The 19,469-nt window shown below is 36.3% G+C and overlaps 1 protein-coding gene across 1 annotated transcript; it reads right to left on the bottom strand.

The window, feature by feature from the left end:
- Positions 1 to 1,464: 1,464 nt before the first annotated feature.
- On the bottom strand, positions 1,465 to 6,102 carry LOC136817544 (protein transport protein Sec61 subunit alpha). Its single transcript, XM_067073869.1, has 8 exons — positions 5,930 to 6,102; positions 5,709 to 5,776; positions 4,309 to 4,374; positions 3,586 to 4,060; positions 3,207 to 3,367; positions 2,924 to 3,028; positions 2,377 to 2,732; positions 1,465 to 2,183 (listed from the first exon to the last, which is right to left on the bottom strand). Exons 1-8 carry the CDS (start codon positions 5,934 to 5,936, stop codon positions 1,997 to 1,999), a joined length of 1,425 nt encoding a protein of 474 aa, XP_066929970.1. The 5' UTR covers positions 5,937 to 6,102; the 3' UTR covers positions 1,465 to 1,996.
- Positions 6,103 to 19,469: the final 13,367 nt, after the last annotated feature.

Below are 19,469 nucleotides of genomic sequence, written 5' to 3'. Positions count from 1 at the left end.
AGAAAGTGCCAAAAAACCAGTTTTTCCGGTCCGAAAATCGGGCTCCTTCACATTTTGGGCATTGCCATTTTGCATCATAGTGCAAAAAAATCAGAACAAGCTACATGCTGAATGGACCTACCTGCAGATTGATGTAATAAGACAATTGAAAAATGAGAACAATAGTATGAAAATGCAGATTAATACGAGAACAACTCGAGAAATTCATGGAATCCGGCGATTCTCGGCTGTTTTAGCGATTTTTAAATAGTTCCGGCTTCAAAAATCAATTTTATTGAAAATTGAAACATGCTTGATGGTGGGCATTGCTATTAATAATGTTTTTGAATGAAAAAACAACCAGTTATAAGGAAAAAGTCCAATGAAAATCCAGAAAAACGGCGATTTCCGGCATTTTCGGCCGGAAAATTTTTTTTCTGAAAAATCAGACTCAGCCATGTTTTGGGCATTGTTAATACGCATCTTTGAGCAAAAAATCAGAAAAAACTAATGATAAAATCTCGAGAAAGTGCCAAAAAACCGGTTTTTCCGGCATATTTCCGGCATTTTCGGCCGGAAAAAATGTTTTTTGAAAATCGGGCCCCGTCAAATTTTAGATATTGTCATTTTGCATCAGTGTGCAAAATTTCATAAAAAAATATAAAGTACAGCTCGAGAAATTCAAGAAATACTGTCTTTCCGGCGAAAATGGGTTGTTCCGGCGATTTTTAAATAGTTCCGGCTTTAAAAATCAATTTTATTGAAAATTGAAACATGCTTGATGGTGGGCATTGCTATTAATAATGTTTTTGAATGAAAAAACAACCAGTTATAAGGAAAAAGTCCAATGAAAATACAGAAAAACAGCGATTTCCGGCATATTTCCGGCATTTTCGGCCGGAAAAATTTTTTTCTCAAAAATCGGACTCAGCCGTGTTTTGGGCATTGTTAATACGCATCTTTGAGCAAAAAATCAGAAAAAACTAATGATAAAATCTCGAGAAAGTGCCAAAAAACCAGTTTTCCCGGGATATTTCCGGCATTTTTGGCCGGAAAATTTTTTTTTCCGAAAATCGGGCTCCGTCACATTTTGGGCATCGCCATTTTGCATCATTGTGCAAAAAATCAGAAAAAACTAATGAGCCAATCCCGAGAAAAGCTGGCAACAGACGAACGAACGAACGAACGAACGAACGGACATGGGTTAATTTAAAGGACCTCCACCGGGGTACCCGGAGGTAGGTCCAAAAAACTAATGAGCCAATCCCGAGAAAAGCTGGCAACAGACGAACGCACGAACGAACGGACTTGGGTTAATTTAAAGGACCTACAGAGTATGAGAAAAATGTGCTTTCTGTGCTCTTACTCTGGACATTTTTTTGTTTATGTTTTTGCTTTTAGCCAATGGGATGGCTTGTTTAGTTGAATTTCATTAGGAGGGGAAGGGTGGGCTTAAGATAGGATAACCTGAAAATGCAGAAAAAGTTTCATTTGGTTTTTCTTCTTCCATAAATGATAAATTAAATGTCATTTTCAGAACAACACAGAATGACAAATTATTTTACAAGTGGGCACCTTTAAATTCAAATAAAAGAAATTTGTCCCCTAAAACTGTAAAAAAATCTTTAAAAATCTAGTTTTTCGAAACACTGACTGGTGGTGGAAAATATCAAAAAAGCAAAAAGCCTAAAAATGTCAAAGTAAAAAGTCGGTCAACGATATCAATTCTTTCTAAAGAGACAAATCTTCCATTTTTAAAAAATGAACTTGGATAGAACAGGCAAAAATAATAAACTAAGTTAGAAAATTATGTAAATTACACAATCCAAATTTATCAATATTCACAAGGGATGATGTATTCGTCGTGTAGGTACGGTAATTCCATTCGTTTCAAAGTACACAAAAATAAGTTTTTTCAATAATATTTAAAATTTCCAAAAATGTTTCTAAATAACGTGCTTTAGTTGAAATAATTGCTATAAGTGATGACGGTACCATCAAATTTCTACGGTTAGGTTTAGAAAAGCAATGTACCCATACCACCTTGTTCGCTCTGTTCTTTCACGAAGATTTCAAAGTATTGATAAATAATTGTGACAGCAAGAAGGATACCAGTACCAGATCCAATGGCTCCCATAAAGTCGGCCAAAACAGATAAAGCTCCAATGCAAAGACCACCAAAAGCAGCAGCTGTTGGAATGTATCTAAAAAACAAAACAAAATAGTAAATAGTGTTGAGAGGAAAGAAATAGGTGAGATATAAGGAGTTTTTGAAACTTCGATTTTATAAAGAAGAGCATTAAACAAACTTGCATAGAAATGTAGTTTTCTAAAGAGCTTCATTTAATATCATGCTATTGCCTGTACTAGTATGGGTTTTAAATGTAAAAAGCTAACCTGTTCAACTCGTGAATCATAGATTTTTCACGGTGACCTCTCATGACCATTTGTTGGTCTTTCAATTGCTTAGCAACATCTTTGGCAGATGAGCCAGAGACATCAATCCATGTCTTGGAGAAGAAAGCACATGATCCAAGCATGAAAAAGATGTACATGAAAGCGTGGATTGGATCTTCCACGATATTTCCCAATGATTCTGGTGGAGACAAGTAGTAACATAATCCACCAATTGGGTATGATCTGGACGCGCCACCAGCCTCATTCCATACACCAAGAAGGCTTACAAAGAAGTTACCAGCGAATTTGGATGATAACATTTGTGAGATGATGTATACGTTTGATACCAATGCACTCTTTAAATGAAAAGAAAAAAATTACAGATGAATGTCACAAAAAATATAATAAAAGTCAAAAATAAAGTAAATTTTTTCTAAGATAATTTTCATTGGTTAAAAGACATGTGACATCAGAATTTGAAATAAAAAACAACGATATTACTACATGTAGGCTACAATAGACAATTAAGCACTTAAGACTGTCTTACCTGTAAAATGATTGGAATGTTTGATGTGTAAAACAGTTTAATTGGATATGAACTATATTGTCCTCTGTATCTTGCTGATTTGATTGGTAAATCTACACGGAATCCCTAAAAAGTTAAGGTAAATTGACGTGAAAAATCTTCAAACCTAAAGATTTACAAAACCAAGTTCAGTAAAGAACAAAGATATCAGCGAAATCTCCACCAGCTTCTTGGTTTACTAGAAGTGTAATTTTATATTTACAATTATCTACTACATTTCTTTCTGAATGTTTGATTTCCTTACCTGGAAGTATATAACAATAGCAAAGACAAAGATTGTGGCAAGTAAGTTCATCAAGTTTGGAAGGTTTTGTCTGTAGAAAGCTTCACGAAGACCTCTGACTTTGTCAGTTCTGGTTGCAAGAAGATGGAACAAAGCAATGACAGCTCCTTCAAATTCAGTACCTACAAAGACCAAAACATGTAGTGCATTTTAACATAGTAGTAAATTTTGTGAAGAATAAGCTAAAAAGTCCCCTTGTGGTCTCTAGCAGATGCTGACTTAGCTTTTGAGAATTAGGGTTGGACCAATTAAAACAGATGGTTTGTCAGCTAGCTTTTATACCAATCAATTTCTCAAAAGTTAAAATACAAATAATATGAGTTTCAAATATCAAAATTACCTCTTCCGGTGTTGACAGTGGCTGGACTGAATGCTTTCCAGACAATTGTTTCACAAATGTTGGTAGCAATGAAGAGAGAAATACCAGATCCTAAACCATATCCTTTTTGCAACAATTCATCAAGAAGCAAGACAATGAGACCAGCACAGAATAATTGAATGATAATCAAAAGACAAACACCAGCTCCAAGATCAGATGGTTCACCATACATTCCAGTCATAACGTAAACAATAGCTTGACCGATTGTAATGATCATTCCAAACAATTTTTGGGCACCATTGAATAAAGCACGGTCACGTGGAGTGTCACCAACTTCAAGAATTTTGGCACCAGCCAAAAGTTGCATGATCAAGCCCGATGTAACAATGGGTGAAATACCAAGTTCCATCAAAGTTCCTCTATTGGATGCCATAATAACACGGAGCCAGTAGAAAGGATCAGCAGAATCTGAAGACATAATTCCAAACAAGGGAATCTAGAAGAAATAAACTTTCATTAATTCATTGCCCCAAATAACCATTGGCTCATTAAAAACACAGTTATCAAATTGGTTGAATAATTAGTTATGTATAATTAAAATGTATAACACATCATCAATTAGCAATTATCCCACAAGGAAGTGAATTCCTAGTGCAACGTAACCTTCAGTTGGACTAAAATTCAATGTTTTTAAGTTGGATGACAAAACAGTTTAAATAAAAATTAAGTAAGCTAAAAATATACCTGGCAACAAACCAAGAAGATAAAGAGAGTGATGGCTGTCCATAATACCTTCTCTCTGAATTGAATCTGTTAAAGCAAAAGAAAAACGTAATGGTTTTAGAGCTTTAAAATCATGCAACCAAATTTCCAATAAACAACCTTTATGCTTGACCCTCAAATGGTGCAAGGTAGCAAAAGTTACAAAATTGTGAAGGGTGTATTGAGGGTGCAAAATAAGAAAAGGAACACAAAATTCACAGGAATTAAGGTAATGTGAGCTTTCTTAGGTACAATTTGGGTAAATTTGATAGAATGGTAAAAACTTGCAAAATTTGATGTTAACCTAAATTATCCAGCAAAATTACCGTAAGTTGGTTTAATGTCAACATCCCTCTTCTAATTTCGACATCCCTCTTTAGAGATGGGAGTAATAGGAAGGTTGACTGATTGCTAAGCAAAGAAAATTATTTCAATCAGTGATTCCGACCTTCCTATTATTCCTATCGCTAAAAAAAGGTGACAAAATAAGAAGAGGGATGTCGACATTAGACCAACTTACAGTATTTGTTAAAAAGTTGCTTTCAAGAAAATTTTGTCCCTTTAGAACTTAAAGAGATAACCAGCTTTTTCATTTTCAGGTAATTTGGAGATAAAAACTTGCTTACATCCTATTCTGAAAAGCAATTGTATATAAATGAAATTGTCCACATACAAGTTACCAACAAAAAGTAGACTTCTTTGAAAACAACCTCAGTCTATTTATCTGCAACGTCGAGCTTTAACTTTTTTTATCCACTTTGAGATTTGAAAATGACATTGAAAGTCTTTTGACATTGGAAAAGCTTAGCAATAACCTGATAGCAGATCTCAAATTATCATTTCCTGAAATTTTTTCTCAAACAAAGATCAACTTTAAAAGTTTATCAGTTGAAAACCTAACTTTCCCTAAGGCGACCATCAATAATATGTTCTGTTCGCGTCGCCCAACTTACCTTCAAAACATAAATCCCAAGTCCGCCCAGTCGCAATAATGTTGGAAAATTTTTTCAATAGCTAAGCCCTTGGGCCTTTTCTACATCACCATTCGCTTCATTCAAAGTTTTTATTTACTTTACCCACATTGAGCCCCATTTGAGTTTTTTTCCGTCCACCCTCATTGAAATTATCAACTTGAAATTCACTGACGTGAATGTTTTATGACGCAAACGGAACATATTATTGATTTACGCCTAATCCCTCACTCACAGACAAAGACATACGTTTGTTTACCTTCCCTACAAATTTATACACAACAGTTGGCAATCTCAAAGACCTGATTCAAGGCTACGCCAAAAATTATCTGGCACGCGTATTACCCTTTTTACTGACTGGATTTTTATAAGGGAAAGGTAATATAAACATAATGATAAAAATTAACAAACCTTTCTTTCTGGCTTTGAAACTTCGGGTAAAACCGATATGAATGGTTTTAGAACTTCAAGAAATTTGACTAAAAATAAAAATGATATAAAGTTAGCTTTCTATGTCAACATTACAAAAAATATTTATTACAAAAAAAAATACAATATTTTCATTCAAAAATAATCAGTGATTCATGTACCCTTTTGAAGGATAGTCAGACAATATAAATGTGAAAACTTACAGCCCATGTTAAATTAGTTCCAAGCCAAACAAAATCAAATCAGTATCCCAAAGGAGAAATCCAAAATTCGGTCAAAGAATCTTCTTCTTGATTCTTTCTTTACTTCACAACGTCTTCTGATGTTATGTTTTGAACAAGAGCCTCCGCAATTTTGATTGCTTCTGTGAACGTGTACTTAGCATTATGGGAAGTGTTTTGAAACTACGTCATATGTCGACGTAAACATTAGCGCGTCGGGGGTAAAATATGAAAATATATTTTCGGAATTTTTTATACAGATAATGAAAATTATGGATTATTGAGCGAATTTTAGGGATACTGAACAGAGTTTGAAGAAAAATCAATGCATTTGGGATATTTTTCAGTGGCATTCAGATCTTTATTTCCTCAAATGTCAAATTCTCCGTTTTTCTCGCGAAATTCGATAAGAGACGTCATGATTTTTACAACACGTGTGATACATCGAGAATTATGAATCCAGTGAAATGCCAAACAAACAAAATGGTACCTTTAGCTACGATTAAAAAAATTCTAAAAGCACATGGTTGGTTGGTGTAATGGCGGCAAACGTCATCTGAGAAAAGTTAGGTATACCATAGTAAAGTCAGAAACTGTTAGTGGAAGTAGTTCAATCTTTAAACCGATTTTCGAAAAAATAAACCAAAATTTATTCTTGTTATTTATTGATATAGTGTGGTCGTGTTACAAAAATACAGGCTGTTTGTAGGAAAAGAATAAGATCCAGCTGAAACTTTCTCCAGACCTTCTCTATACCAGGCGTAATCTATCGAACAAAATCGAATTCGATTTTTAATCGAATTTATCGAAACTAATCGAAATTAATACTTCGATTAGGCTTCGATTAATCGAAACTATCGAGCCGTAATCGAATTAATCGAATTTTCCAAGGTTTTTCTCAATTAGTTCGATTACCATTCGATTATTTCGATTACGGCTCGATAGTTTCGATTATGTTCGATAACTTCGATTAACTTTCGATAGGTTTCGATTAAGTTCGATAATCTTCGATAAGCTTCGATAAGTGTTCGATAGCTTTGATTAATGTTTGATCTTTATCATATTTTCTCTTTTTTTAGACTTCGATCGAAGAGAACAAAACATCGAAGACGCAATGGAAAATAATATATAACATTCGGAACATTCACCGCGCTTCTCTTCGTTCTGATTAGGTTTGGCTTGTTTTTCTGCAGGCGTTTCAGCAGGCGGCAAATCACTCATTTTTATAAGGGCGCTTGACAAGTGAACAGACGAACCGTCGTAAGCCGATCGTGAAAAAATGTGATGAATGTGTGAACCACAGAATTTTCCACGATTTGGTTCCTCGGTGATTTTAAATTGGGATAAAAACCTATCGTCAACTCAGGGATGACTGGGGCCTGAAGCTCGATTTGTTAGAGGAAATTTCCAAATCACGTACAGTAATCATACTCATGTGTGGTGATAGTCAAGCACGCTATAATGTGACATCTTTCTCTATTTCTTTCTAGTCTACGATTCGCATTGGAAAGGAGTGCCGTGGCAATTTAAGGCAATGCAGAAATCAGAAGATTTATGCTAAGTACGACCGTTGAAGCAATACTCAACAGCTTTTACTTGATAGCAATGACTTATCGATTAAAATTCGACCGTAATATTAAGGCCAATACGTGCAATATATAAATAGGAGATTTTGGAATACCTTAAGGGAAGAAATTTTAGCAGAATTTAATTTCGCTGTTTTTTGGCAAATCCGCGAAAAGTTGTTCGAATTATTCGTCGGTACGGTACAAAAACAGCTCATCCAGCTGTCGAGGCTGAAATTAGCAATTTGAAAAATATCAGTTTTTTTGTTCGGCGTCTTTCTCTGTCATCAAATGCTCCTTCACCAACACTAGAACCAACGAAATCAATCACATATCAAATGTTCAAAGGGGTTGAGTTGGTGCAAAGGTTCGACAGACATCTAGGACAAACGGACTTGGATGCTCTAGAAAAAAAGAAAAATGACATGTTAGCATCAAAAGCTACAGCCGCTGTCCCCCAAAAAAATACAGACAACGAGCAAATGGATGTTCAGCTCATGAAACTCAAACTGATCTCTATGAACATTAAGTTTCGCAAAAACGCATCAAAGAAAAGTTTGATTGCTTTACTACGGGAGGCAGAATCGCGTAAATAGACATTTTTTTTATTTTTTCAAGCATATAACCTTGGGCACTTCAATCTTTTTCAAGTCAAATCAACCTGAATTAACCAACATTTTGATTTTTTATTTATGAAGGTTGCCAACTTCGGCTTTTATTTTACAGTTACAAGTTATATAAATTTAAAAGTCTTACACATTATGTTTTTATCAACTTGCTGTATTTTAATTTAGTTTGTCCATTTTTACACCGTGTAAGTATGATGCAAAGTACCAAAATGATAAATTTCTTTATTTTCTATCTTCAAAGTTTTTCCCGCGTGTGACGCCTGCAGAATATTCGTGTTCTGTTATGAGATTACCGCAATGGATATGACGCTGAGTCCAGTGAAGTAGACTAGGAGCATTTGACGAGGTCGCCATTTTTTAAGAAAAACACTAAAAATCCAATTCACAAAAAAACTACTTGGAGCACTTGGAGTTTAAAAATGAGAAACATCTATATCATCAATATCAATACCAGCAGCAGATTTGCAATACCGTATTGCAAATAAAAACATTACTTTATCCTGTTCTTACCTTCCAAAAACAACTAAAATCTACCGGACTGTTTTACAGTCCACCTAAGCAAGTCTATAAAAAAGCTTTAAGTGGACCCCGCGGGCTAGCGGCCGCACGCTCCGGCGGCCAGGTGCTTGGTTCGATGGCCGGAGGTTCATTTCGACGGCCGGCTGCTCGTTTCGGTTAAACGGCCGAATGGTTCGTGTGACGGCCGGACGGTTATCCTGGATGCCTTATCGTTTCACCGATTTTGAGCCCGACCCCTCCCCCCTGATAGGTAAAGCTCTAAAGGAGCGGACCCACAGATTTCTGTAAAGCCCGAAGGGCTAAATCTCGTGCTTCAAGCTCTTCCAAGCAAGAAATTACCTGCTCCAGATGTGAATTTCGCTATCGACACGCTTTGCTCTAAAGGTACGATGCGAAATATACATCTGTGGACATTGGCCATACCGCTTTGAAAGTTTTACAACAAGGTGCTCGTTGTAAAAACGGCGCCCCATTTGAGCCATTTCTCACCCGCCAAATCTATCAAAAATAATCTACCCATAATCCTTTGCAGCAAAATCAAAACAAATTTTGAAGCGGTGTCGCTTGTTTCCAGGATGTTTTGAACGCGGTCTCGCATGAATCCGTCCAACAAAGTCGTCAGTTGTTTTCGCCCATCCCTTTAGAGCTTCAGCGTGGTGGGCAGAAAACAATTACAATCTGTTCTCAGGTTAAGCAAGAAAAAGTGAGTACATATCGGAAAAAGTATTTCTGATATTGTTTCCGAAAATTGGCTAAGCTTCTGATTGGTCAAGCGCTGAAATTCTATTATAATGTCACGTGACTTAGAAGCTAGAGATCTAGCCCTTCGGGCTTTACACATCGTTGAGCGGACCATCCATTGAACATGAATGGGACATGAATCCAAAAAAGAAGATTGGGGAATAGAACTTATCGAAGCTTATCGAAGGATAATCGAAACTAATCGAAGGATAATCGAAGCTAATCGAAGCCCAATCAAATTTATCGAATTAATCGAATTTTCCAAGGTTTTTTTTATCTCAATTAGTTCGATTAGGCTTCGATTATTTCGACTAATCGAAATATAATGGCTTCGATTAGCTTCGATTAGTTTCGATTACTTCGATAATCGAAAAATTCGATAGATTACGCCTGGTCTATAGGATGGTTATGCCTCAGGAAAAATTCCCCTAAAATCCCATAGGTGGAACATCCTTTTTTTGGACATTTCTTTTTTCCCCAGGCAAAATCCTAAGGGCGAAATTTTTTGAAAATTTCAAATTCATTTTTAGACATTATCAAGTATACCATTCGAAAGCTCTCGAAAAGTTATATAGAAGACTTTTAAACGGGTATAGCCGATTTCCTTACCTAACTCGAGATATTTCATGCGCAAGTTCCACTTTTCGCCACATTTTGGTTATTTTGGTCTAAAATTGACCATATATAGCATCTTCTGCGTGAATTATCTTGACTTAGGTAATGAAATCGGCTATACCCGTTTAAAAGTCTTCTATATAGTTTTTCGAGAGCTTTCGAATGGTATACTTGATAATGTCTGAAAATGAGTTTGAAATTTTCAAAAAATTTTGCCATTAGGGTTTTGCCTGGGGAAAAAAGAAATGTCCCAAAAAAAGGATGTTCCACCAGTGGGATTTTAGGGGAATTTTTCCTGAGGCATAACCATCCTATAGAGAAGGTCTGGAGAAAGTTTCAGCTGGATCTTATTTTTTTCCCTTAAATTATGCTAGATAACCCCACTAATAATGTAATCCTTTTGAAGCAAGAAAGTGTGATCATGCTGATTCACATTACAAACAAACTAATAAAATGACAATATATATATCCAAAAGACAATTCTTATAACGGTTTGCAAACGATATCATACTCCAGGATGCATCGTCTCTTATTTTCCCCCTATTTTCTACTTTCCTATCTTTCATCCTGATTTTCTGTCTTTCTCAAGTGTTTCTAACTGTTTTCTAAGTATTTTTCTGAAATTTGCCTGTACCAGCGGTGAAACAGGTCTCCGACCCCGACTCGAACCACCAAATAAATGCAAGCAACCTTGGTTTACAAACCCAATGCCTAACCGCTTACGCCAACGAGACACGACAGAAAGCTGTCATTCACAAATACTTATAGCGTGTAATTTACAGACCTTAATTAAGAAAGCTCCCAACCCTACCGGTGCCCCTACAAGGATCCCTACGGGATCCATAGCTGTCAACTTCGCCTTGCAAAAATGCGGGAGAGCTCCAATTCGGAAAAATTTTCTCGATAATCCAATTTTTCCGAGTCGGAAAATCAGGAAATCAAGGGAATTTTCCTGCGAAATCAGATTTTATCAGAATTTTTTTCCCGGCGGAAATAGGGGAAATCGGGGAATTTTACATCCCAATTTTCCAAATTCAGGAAAATTTGCCATTCCGCTCTTTCAAATTCTGATTTTTTTTCAGGAAATCGGAAAAAATTTTGGAAATGCGGGAAATGCGGGAGAAAATCCTGAAAATGCGGGAGATTTGGCTGATTTTTTTTCCCGCGGGAGAAAACGCTGGCATGCGGGAGTCTCCCACCCAATGCGGGAGAGTTGACAGCTATGGGGATCCTAAGTTAAGTCACAGGGTACAAATGCCCCTAAGAAGGCCTTCGACCTTATATTGTGACTCGAGCTCCAACCCTAAAACCCTAACTGATAATAACCGAACCCCCGTCTAGGTCCGCGGATTGAAAAATTTCACTTGCATCCTGGAGTACGATATCGTCTGCCAACCACTTATAACAGGATAGATCTATCACGATGCATCGGAACTTTACTCTAGATTAATATTTTATCTCTTTTTACATAATTTATTAAATAAAATTTATTTTTACCAATTGTTTTGATACCTAGGATAGCATTCTCTTGTTTCAAACAACTATTTACAACCAGCTTTTTCTTGATCTTTTGTATACCGTGTGTGAAGTTGGGTAACTTGCATCAGTGGAGGGAAACTTGCATAGCCATCAAATGCCTGACCATTCAATGCAGCAAAATTTCAAAATAAATGAACTACGCAGCTCTGCTCGCTGCTCTACTCGCTGCTCTACTCTCAGTTATTGTTCCCGTCGCTTTGATAGCCTGGGAATCCAAGCGTTAACAGAGGCGGATCTGGGATTTTTCTGAGGGGGTTCAAAAATCTCTTTTCAAAAATTTCTTTTCTGAACTAACCTTTTGGGCGTAAATTTTGCACCCGCCCTGTTTAGGCGGTGTCACCTTTTTTCCATTCAACATGGGGGACGTTAATGAGCGCCTGCACGTCTGCAGTTCCCATTACCTATGAACCCCAAACATAGGCCTCAGCAGGTTAACATGCGCTGAAAAGAGGGCGGTAGGCCTTTTTTTTTTTACCCGGCTTGAACAACAGAGGCTGAACGTGTAATAATCGTTTGTGGTGATATTCATATATACATTGGGAAATTCCCTAACTGCAATTGCGCACATCTTGTTTCTTCTTTTCAATCTTATCACACAAAACGTTCATAAAACAGAAAAATAGTTTGAGCAAAGAAATATAGAGTATTATATTTCTTATATTTCTTTGGCTTGAGCTTTTATTTTGATAAAACAGACTCCCAGATCATGCTCAAAACTGCTTGTTTGTGTATACACTCATTTCGTTTTATAAGCATAACGTTTATAAGCATACTGAAGCTCAAATTTCCAGAAAAATTAAGCATATGCTAAGCATACCTTGAGGCTCAGCCAAAGAAATTTTTAGAATCATAATTTCCAAAACTTCAGAAAATAACAGAAGAATGAAGAAGAGAATTACAAACAAAATTGGTGATTTTATTTTTGTTTAATCTCTTATAAATAACACAACTTATAATAACAACAACATTCGAAAACAATAGAATGACTTCATTTCTCTCAAGATTAAAGATAGGGGAAAATGCGCGAAATTTTTTACCCCCCTTCATAATTTATTTACCAAGCATAGGGTTAAGCATAGTCGAGGCTCAAAATTGAACTTTACCTAAGCATAGTGAGCTTCAGCCGAAATTTACCGTATGCTTATAAAACGAAATGAGTGTATCCTTTTAAATATTCATGGTTCTTGCAGAAAATGTTTTTGAGAAAGCCATGGATAAAAGAGCAAATAAATGATTTTGAAGAAAAGTTTGAAGAAAAAATAAGACAATTTGTAATATTAAATACTTCACACTTCAGTTTCATTTCGTGAATATTTAAAACATAGTAAAAAAGTACGATATTTATTCTTGTAACCATTTTTTTATGGGAATTCTTTGTAGCGAATTAATTGGCTGACAATCAAGCAAAAACTTTTCATGTTGAGTATGTTTACATTATAAAACCAGAAATTGATAATATTTTGAAAACAGTGATCAAGTTAAAAAATAAAGGAGATTATTTATATATTATTATTACAGAGATTTACAAGTTAGGCTCACAGTGGGCCTCTAACCGATCTTATTTAAACTCTTCTTGTGTCGTATTTCAAGCCATGGGTTTTCCATGCATCGTTAAGCTTTTCTTTGAATGACTTGATGGAATCTGCTGAAACAACATCACTTGGTAGCTTGTTCCAGATTGGTACACACCTGTAGTAAAAGGATTTGGTTTGTGGTCCGTTGAAGTCGTCATTCGCGAAGTTTGGTGAGAGTTCGTGAGCGTGTCATAAAAGTGGAGGTGTTTGTAGACCTGGACCATATCACAGAACTGTCTTCGAAATTCCAGTGTTGGTAGATCAAGCATTTTAAGTCTTTCGCTATACGAAAGGTTTCGACACGTTTGGACTAGTCTTGTTGCGCGTCTTTGCACTCCCTTAAGCAAATTGACGTGCTTGCGTAGTCTTGGTGACCAAACTGACTGTGCGTACTCGAGATGAGATCAGACAAAGGTTGAGTATAGTGTACGGAGGATCTCTGGAGTTAAGTTGATGAAACCTTGCTTGTTGACCCCGAGCATAGAGTTAGCCTTGTTGACTTGCTTGGCTATATGTTGCTCAAATGATAGTTCAGCATCAATCAGTATACCAAGGTCTTTTTCTTCGAATACATGCTCAAGCTGATTATCCGCAAGACGATAGGGTGAGCATGTTTGATGTTTGTGAATTTACCAAGCGTAAGGACGTGGCATTTGTCGGGGTGGAATTTCAAGAGCCAATCTTCAGACCATTTTTCGAGTTTTTCTATATCACTTTGGATGATGAGAGAATCAGTGATAGAATTGACCTCCTTGAAAATCTTTGTGTCATCTGCGAAAAGTAGTAGAGATGAAATAACTTTGTCAGGCAGATCATTTATGTACAAGACAGATAATACATACAAGGGAATACAATATGTGACCCCCCAAGCGATTTGGAGTACATTAAAAATGAGACCGGTCTTGGTGCGGACAGATCGATAAAATGTGCGGCAAAAAAGAAACCGAAAGAAATATAAACAAACGGCGGGGACCGCACCATCGTCCGCTTTAGTCGGCGCGGACCGCACCATCATCCGCTTTAGTCGGCGTTTTGTACGCACGGACCATACGGTACTGTGCGGTCTTCTGGCCGCTTTTTTCAACTTTTACAAGCCCAATTAACCAGTCAGAAAGCGGCACGAGCACGACCGTACCAAGACCAGTCTCGTTTTTAATGTACTCCAAATCGTTTGGAGGGTCACATATTCTTAAGATGGAAAAATAAAAGATTGCCAAAAAGTGGAGTACACCATGAGTACTGATATAATGTATTTTATGCGCAAATAGACTCAAGAAATTCTAGCTCTCATTCAGAAATTAGATGAATCTCATAAAAAAGTATTTTTTACATTCAAAGTAAAAAGTTTGATGTTTTTAGGAACTAAAGGTACTAACAGTAATCATCAACAATCTGTAGGAAAGCACTTTTTCAATTGTATGGAATGTTGTTTATAATTCTTTTGGTAGAGATTGTTGTTATATATCATTTAATAAATTCTGCATTCAATCGTACTCTGGAATATGCAGGGGCAGTACTCTCAGAGAAAATTCATAAAATGGGGGGTCATTATTAACTGATTTTGGGGTGATTTTTCCAAAAAAAACCAAGGAAAATGAAGGTTTTGGCACTTTATCAGGAAAATTTCATAAATTGGAGGTCATTACAAAATGCTAATTGGGTGATTTTTACCAAAACATTGCAAAATGACCCCCTACAATTAAGCACAAGAGGGTAATTTTTGCAGAGGTCACCAATGTCTCTTTTTGTATAAAAGTACCATATTTTCATATGATCACGTAAAAGTAATCTTAGTTTCGTTTTGGAAGTATAAAGTGGTATGAACTCTCTCTTCTCATGACATGACGAAACCAAAAATATTTCCTCGCATCACATTATCTTGAAGCATGCATGAAGGTTCACCTTTCCGGAAATTTCATTCTTCAACCAAATTCAATCAAATTGCTAAAATGTTGTTCCCTAACCTTTCTTCCAGTCTCTGTTATAAAACAAATTGTGTTTTGTTTTTCTATCATAGTTTTCAAAAATAAAGCTAGCTAGCTTTTTTTCCATGTGAAATTCATCAATGTCCAATGATGGGAGAAGAATCTCTCCAAACGTAGCCAAACGTAGCCAAACGCAAATCTCGCGATCTATATATAGCTAGGTAGATTTTTTCCCCGTGATATTCCCGATGCCCGATGATGGGAGAAGAGCCAAACGTAAATCTCGTGATTATTCAAGACACGATAAACTTCCACCAAATATTCACAATTGTCCTTTCCCATAAAAAATTCCAAACTTCATTTATCAAGCAAAATTGAACAGGGAACAGGGAACAAGGTTGGTAATAGGGCTGCTCCGCCCTCTCAGCGAGAGGTTCGAAAAATTGACTCTTCGTTCGTGGGACTCTCTTTTGAAAAAAAATGACCTGAATGGGACCGAAATGTGTTTTTGCGGCATTTACCTGGGACACTCGTCGTGAAGGTGAAAAAAGGTACCCCTGCTCCCCCCTGGGCTCGTGCAATATACTCGATTTTCGGGATTTTTTTAAATTTTTAGAATTTTGGTATTTTGGAATTTCTTTTTACATTCCCTTTGGCCAATGTGTTTTCAGATATTTTGGACTTTATAGATCCTGAGGCTGTTGCACTTGTAAAATATTCGACCGGGGATAAAAAACCAGGTAAATGAAAGTTTTTTCAACTGGGAAAAATGTCGTCGCCTTAATTCTTATAATTTTCGTCACTTTCCCCCGACATATTTACCCAGAAAAGGCACTCTAGTTTTGTCTAACAGATTTCCCGCAAAAAAGAATATCCAATTAAAAAGTTGTTGTCTTCACCTTCACTTTCACTAGGGCTTCTCAGGACTCTACACTCTAAATATTTGTGAGGTTAACTAGCAAATTGGCATAATCACGAAAACGGCCGAAAAATGTAACAGGCTAAGTGAGTTTCAACCGATAAAATAACGTATTTTCACTAGCCTTAAATTTTTCGCCGATCGTCGTGATTATTCTGGCCTACCTCAGTATTATTTGCAACGCAAACAGAGTGGAGGAACGTACTTAAGCGTTCTGGAGCGCGCGTAACCCCTTGATTTAAGTTATGTTTTTGTTGGTATAAATGGTATAAATGCTTCTCCTCTAAAGAGAGACCAAAACAAAAATGTTTCCTCAGAATGAAAGTAGTCTTTTCTTTTTCTTTTTTTTGTCACTCTTCACCACATCAAACAAAAGCAGAAAGAAATTCCATCACACAGAGTCTTTGTGAGAATCATACATTGATTGATATTGTTGTGTAATTCTCTCAAATTTACTGATTAAATTGAACCAAAAATGTCCTTAAAAAGATTAGTAATTGCCTGATTATTACCACTTTTCAAGACTTCAATTCCTTTCTTTAAAACACTGCATTGACAGCTTGCAAAGAGGATTTCTTTAAAACACTGCATTTACAGCTTGCAAAGAGGATTTCTTTTTTAAAACACTGCATTGACAGCTTGCAAAGAAATGAGGTCGTTTGCCGTACGAATGGCTACCCTTCAAATCATTTCAATATTTTGCCGGCGACGATATGCGACTGAAAGTTATTTTTGTAGGAAATCTTTCACGCTCAAAACGGTCGGTCAGGTTCGGTCTCGTATTTTCGAGAAATTTCCTTGAACCACCTCAAATTTGCCATTTCACTGGATGCATTTTCTGAACCAGGTTCAAAATTAAAGATTTTCCTAGCACAGAAGCAGCTAGATATGTAATCCCGCAAAAAAGAATCATAACAAAGATTTTTACAGCGCAGGAAAGCTAGCTACGCCGTACACACATAACCTAAATACAACCCCTGGTAAAATAATATCGAGATGGACGAGAAGAAAAATCAGTTTCGATCAGAAAACTAGATTTCACTTGATTCCCTTTCTTTGTATTTTTTATTTACTAAAAGGGTTGGGATGGTTCATCTGAACCATTTGAACCCCCCTCAGATCCACCGCTGGTTAAACTTTATTCACATTCTAGTTTATGATATTTTTGCTGCTTGTTTATAACGCTTGGCGCAGGTAACTCGCCTGCAGGCAGATTTTTCCCTACAATGCAGGTTCTGCCTGATTGGCCAGCTTTTGGCGTATTACTTAGCAGTACTTTCGCGCGCATTTTGATATTTTCGATGTGCACGCATAATTTATGGAAAAAGCTGACTCTGCAGAAAAAAGGAAAACAAATGAAAATGAAAACATAGATTCATTTTGAAACAAAATGGCTGTTGGCTGGAAGTCTAAATATATGTGGCTGATGTTTTGATGTAGTTTTTAGTAGTTTTGAAAGTCTTTAGAGCTTGTGAAAGAGTTTTTATGGTAAGTTAATTATGTGTGTTTGCCTGGATTTCCAAAGTTCAGAAAGTCTGTCAACAAGGGTTCACACACAGACTGTTTATAACAGTCTGTGTCAGACTAATCTACCTGGACCAAGCAGTTAGCCACACTAGCGTCCCGCCGAAATGCGTATCAAAGATTAATGCTGCGAAGAAGAACTTTAAATCTTAAATATTTTCATTTTGAAGAATTGGTACAAAAAAGTGAAACATGGTAAAATTTCATTTTTTATTGGTTCAATCGAAATAGGGGATTTGGAAAACTTTCTATGTTTGTTTTTTTGCACAAACCCCTGTAACTATGGGCGAGTATCCCATTGCTAAGATGTTGGCTTGAAATCGAAAGTGAAACCACTGAAAATGAAATTAATATCGGCCCACACTCCAAATCCCGTAATCTTGTTAGAAGTTTAAGCATAGACTGTTCAACAATTCAATAACCGTTCAAGTACTTTGATTGTTATTGATTACTTTCGATAACTTCGATAACCAATTGATTACTTCGATAACCAATTACTATCATATAAGAAAAACCAAAAACATTGACCTAAAATCAAAGCACAAAAAGAAGTGCCAGCCATAGGATTAACCCCCTTATTTCTCCGCCATTTTGTGTGTCTTAACCCTGGGTAACTCTTATCGCGCATTCTGATTGGTCGTGAAGATAACGAAAATGGTTTTCGTGCGTGAATTGCATGTTTTAATTGGGCAAGATAAACTCGATTTTAGATTATTTTGACGTACTGTCTGGTTAGATAGAAAAGTGTGTAATAGCTTTTTTATATCTTTCTCAAAAGTGTTTTTCATTAGGGTTGATAATTTCTCCCAATAGTTATGCTTTCATTACAATTTCCAAACCATTTTATCAAAAATGTTTAATTTTATTATCAGGTAGGTCCATAAAAGTATGACTTGTTATATTTTTATTTTTCGCGAATGCAAAATGAATTCTTGTATTTTTGAATTAAGAAAATGTCAATGCGAAAAGATACTTCTTTACTTTGAGAAAAATCTGTGTTGCTTCAACACTTACCCCCTGGATTGTTTTAGTTGGCACTTCACGTATTATGCTGAACCCGACTGACTGAAAGTGTAATTACAAAAATTATTGTGGAAATGAGCGCTTAAAACAAATTTTTGTGAAATCAGAAAGACAACTTTTGTAAGGATGTTAAAGTTTTTTGAATATCAAGGATTGTTATGCACTGCCAAATGTACGATGATCGAAGTTTTTTGTTATAAGATAAAATTTCTTAAAAGTACAGAGAAAAATCAAAACAATAGTTGAGCTCCAGCTTCTGGACTAGTATTACCAATCAATGGCCTTTTTGAAACTTTTAGCCATATTTACGCTGTTGTACAGGATGGTCCTGCTTCACGTTTTCTTTGCTTGTGAAAATGATTGACAGTTTTTGGATTGTTTGCAAGGTTCTTGACAATCCTTTGTTTGATTGTCAAATGTTGGCAGTGCTGTTATTTTGTTAGATCGATAAAAGGTGTTCAGCGACGTGCATCTAAAACAGTTCAGACATGTGGACGGCTAAGCTATGAAAATTAGATGCAAAGAATCAGAATAACTAGTCTCAAATACAGACGCAAGGTGTGTGGCATGGTTGAGATCTTTAAACATCTAAACTACCATGACAAATCTTGCATCCCTAAGAAGTGTAACCAGTGAGGGAGACCTATGAGAACGCACAACTCTGAACTGTTAGTAATCTTTGGGAACGATGGCGTTTGTGATCTGCAGAGTAACTCCCTATACCATGGTATCAGCCCCCCCCTAGAAATCTGAAGGGCACCTAGGCCAGGTTAGTAGAGGGGGGCTAATGCCTTGCAATTCTTTGGGGTTACCTATTCATTAAGGGTACCTAGCTGTCTTGATGGAGGCTCTGGGGGCTGGTTATATTTTCCAAATCTAATATTTCAAAATATTTCAAATTATTGAATTTTTTTTACCCCAGCACCTAGTTTCCCATCCAATTTTTCTT

The sequence above is a fragment of the Clytia hemisphaerica genome, unplaced genomic scaffold (genome assembly GCF_902728285.1).
Source record: "Clytia hemisphaerica strain Z4C2 unplaced genomic scaffold, Clytia hemisphaerica genome assembly, whole genome shotgun sequence".
Taxonomy (NCBI): Eukaryota; Metazoa; Cnidaria; class Hydrozoa; order Leptothecata; family Clytiidae; genus Clytia; species Clytia hemisphaerica.
The sequence above is the reverse complement of the archived record's forward strand: the minus strand, read 5'-3'. Positions and strand labels throughout refer to the sequence as shown.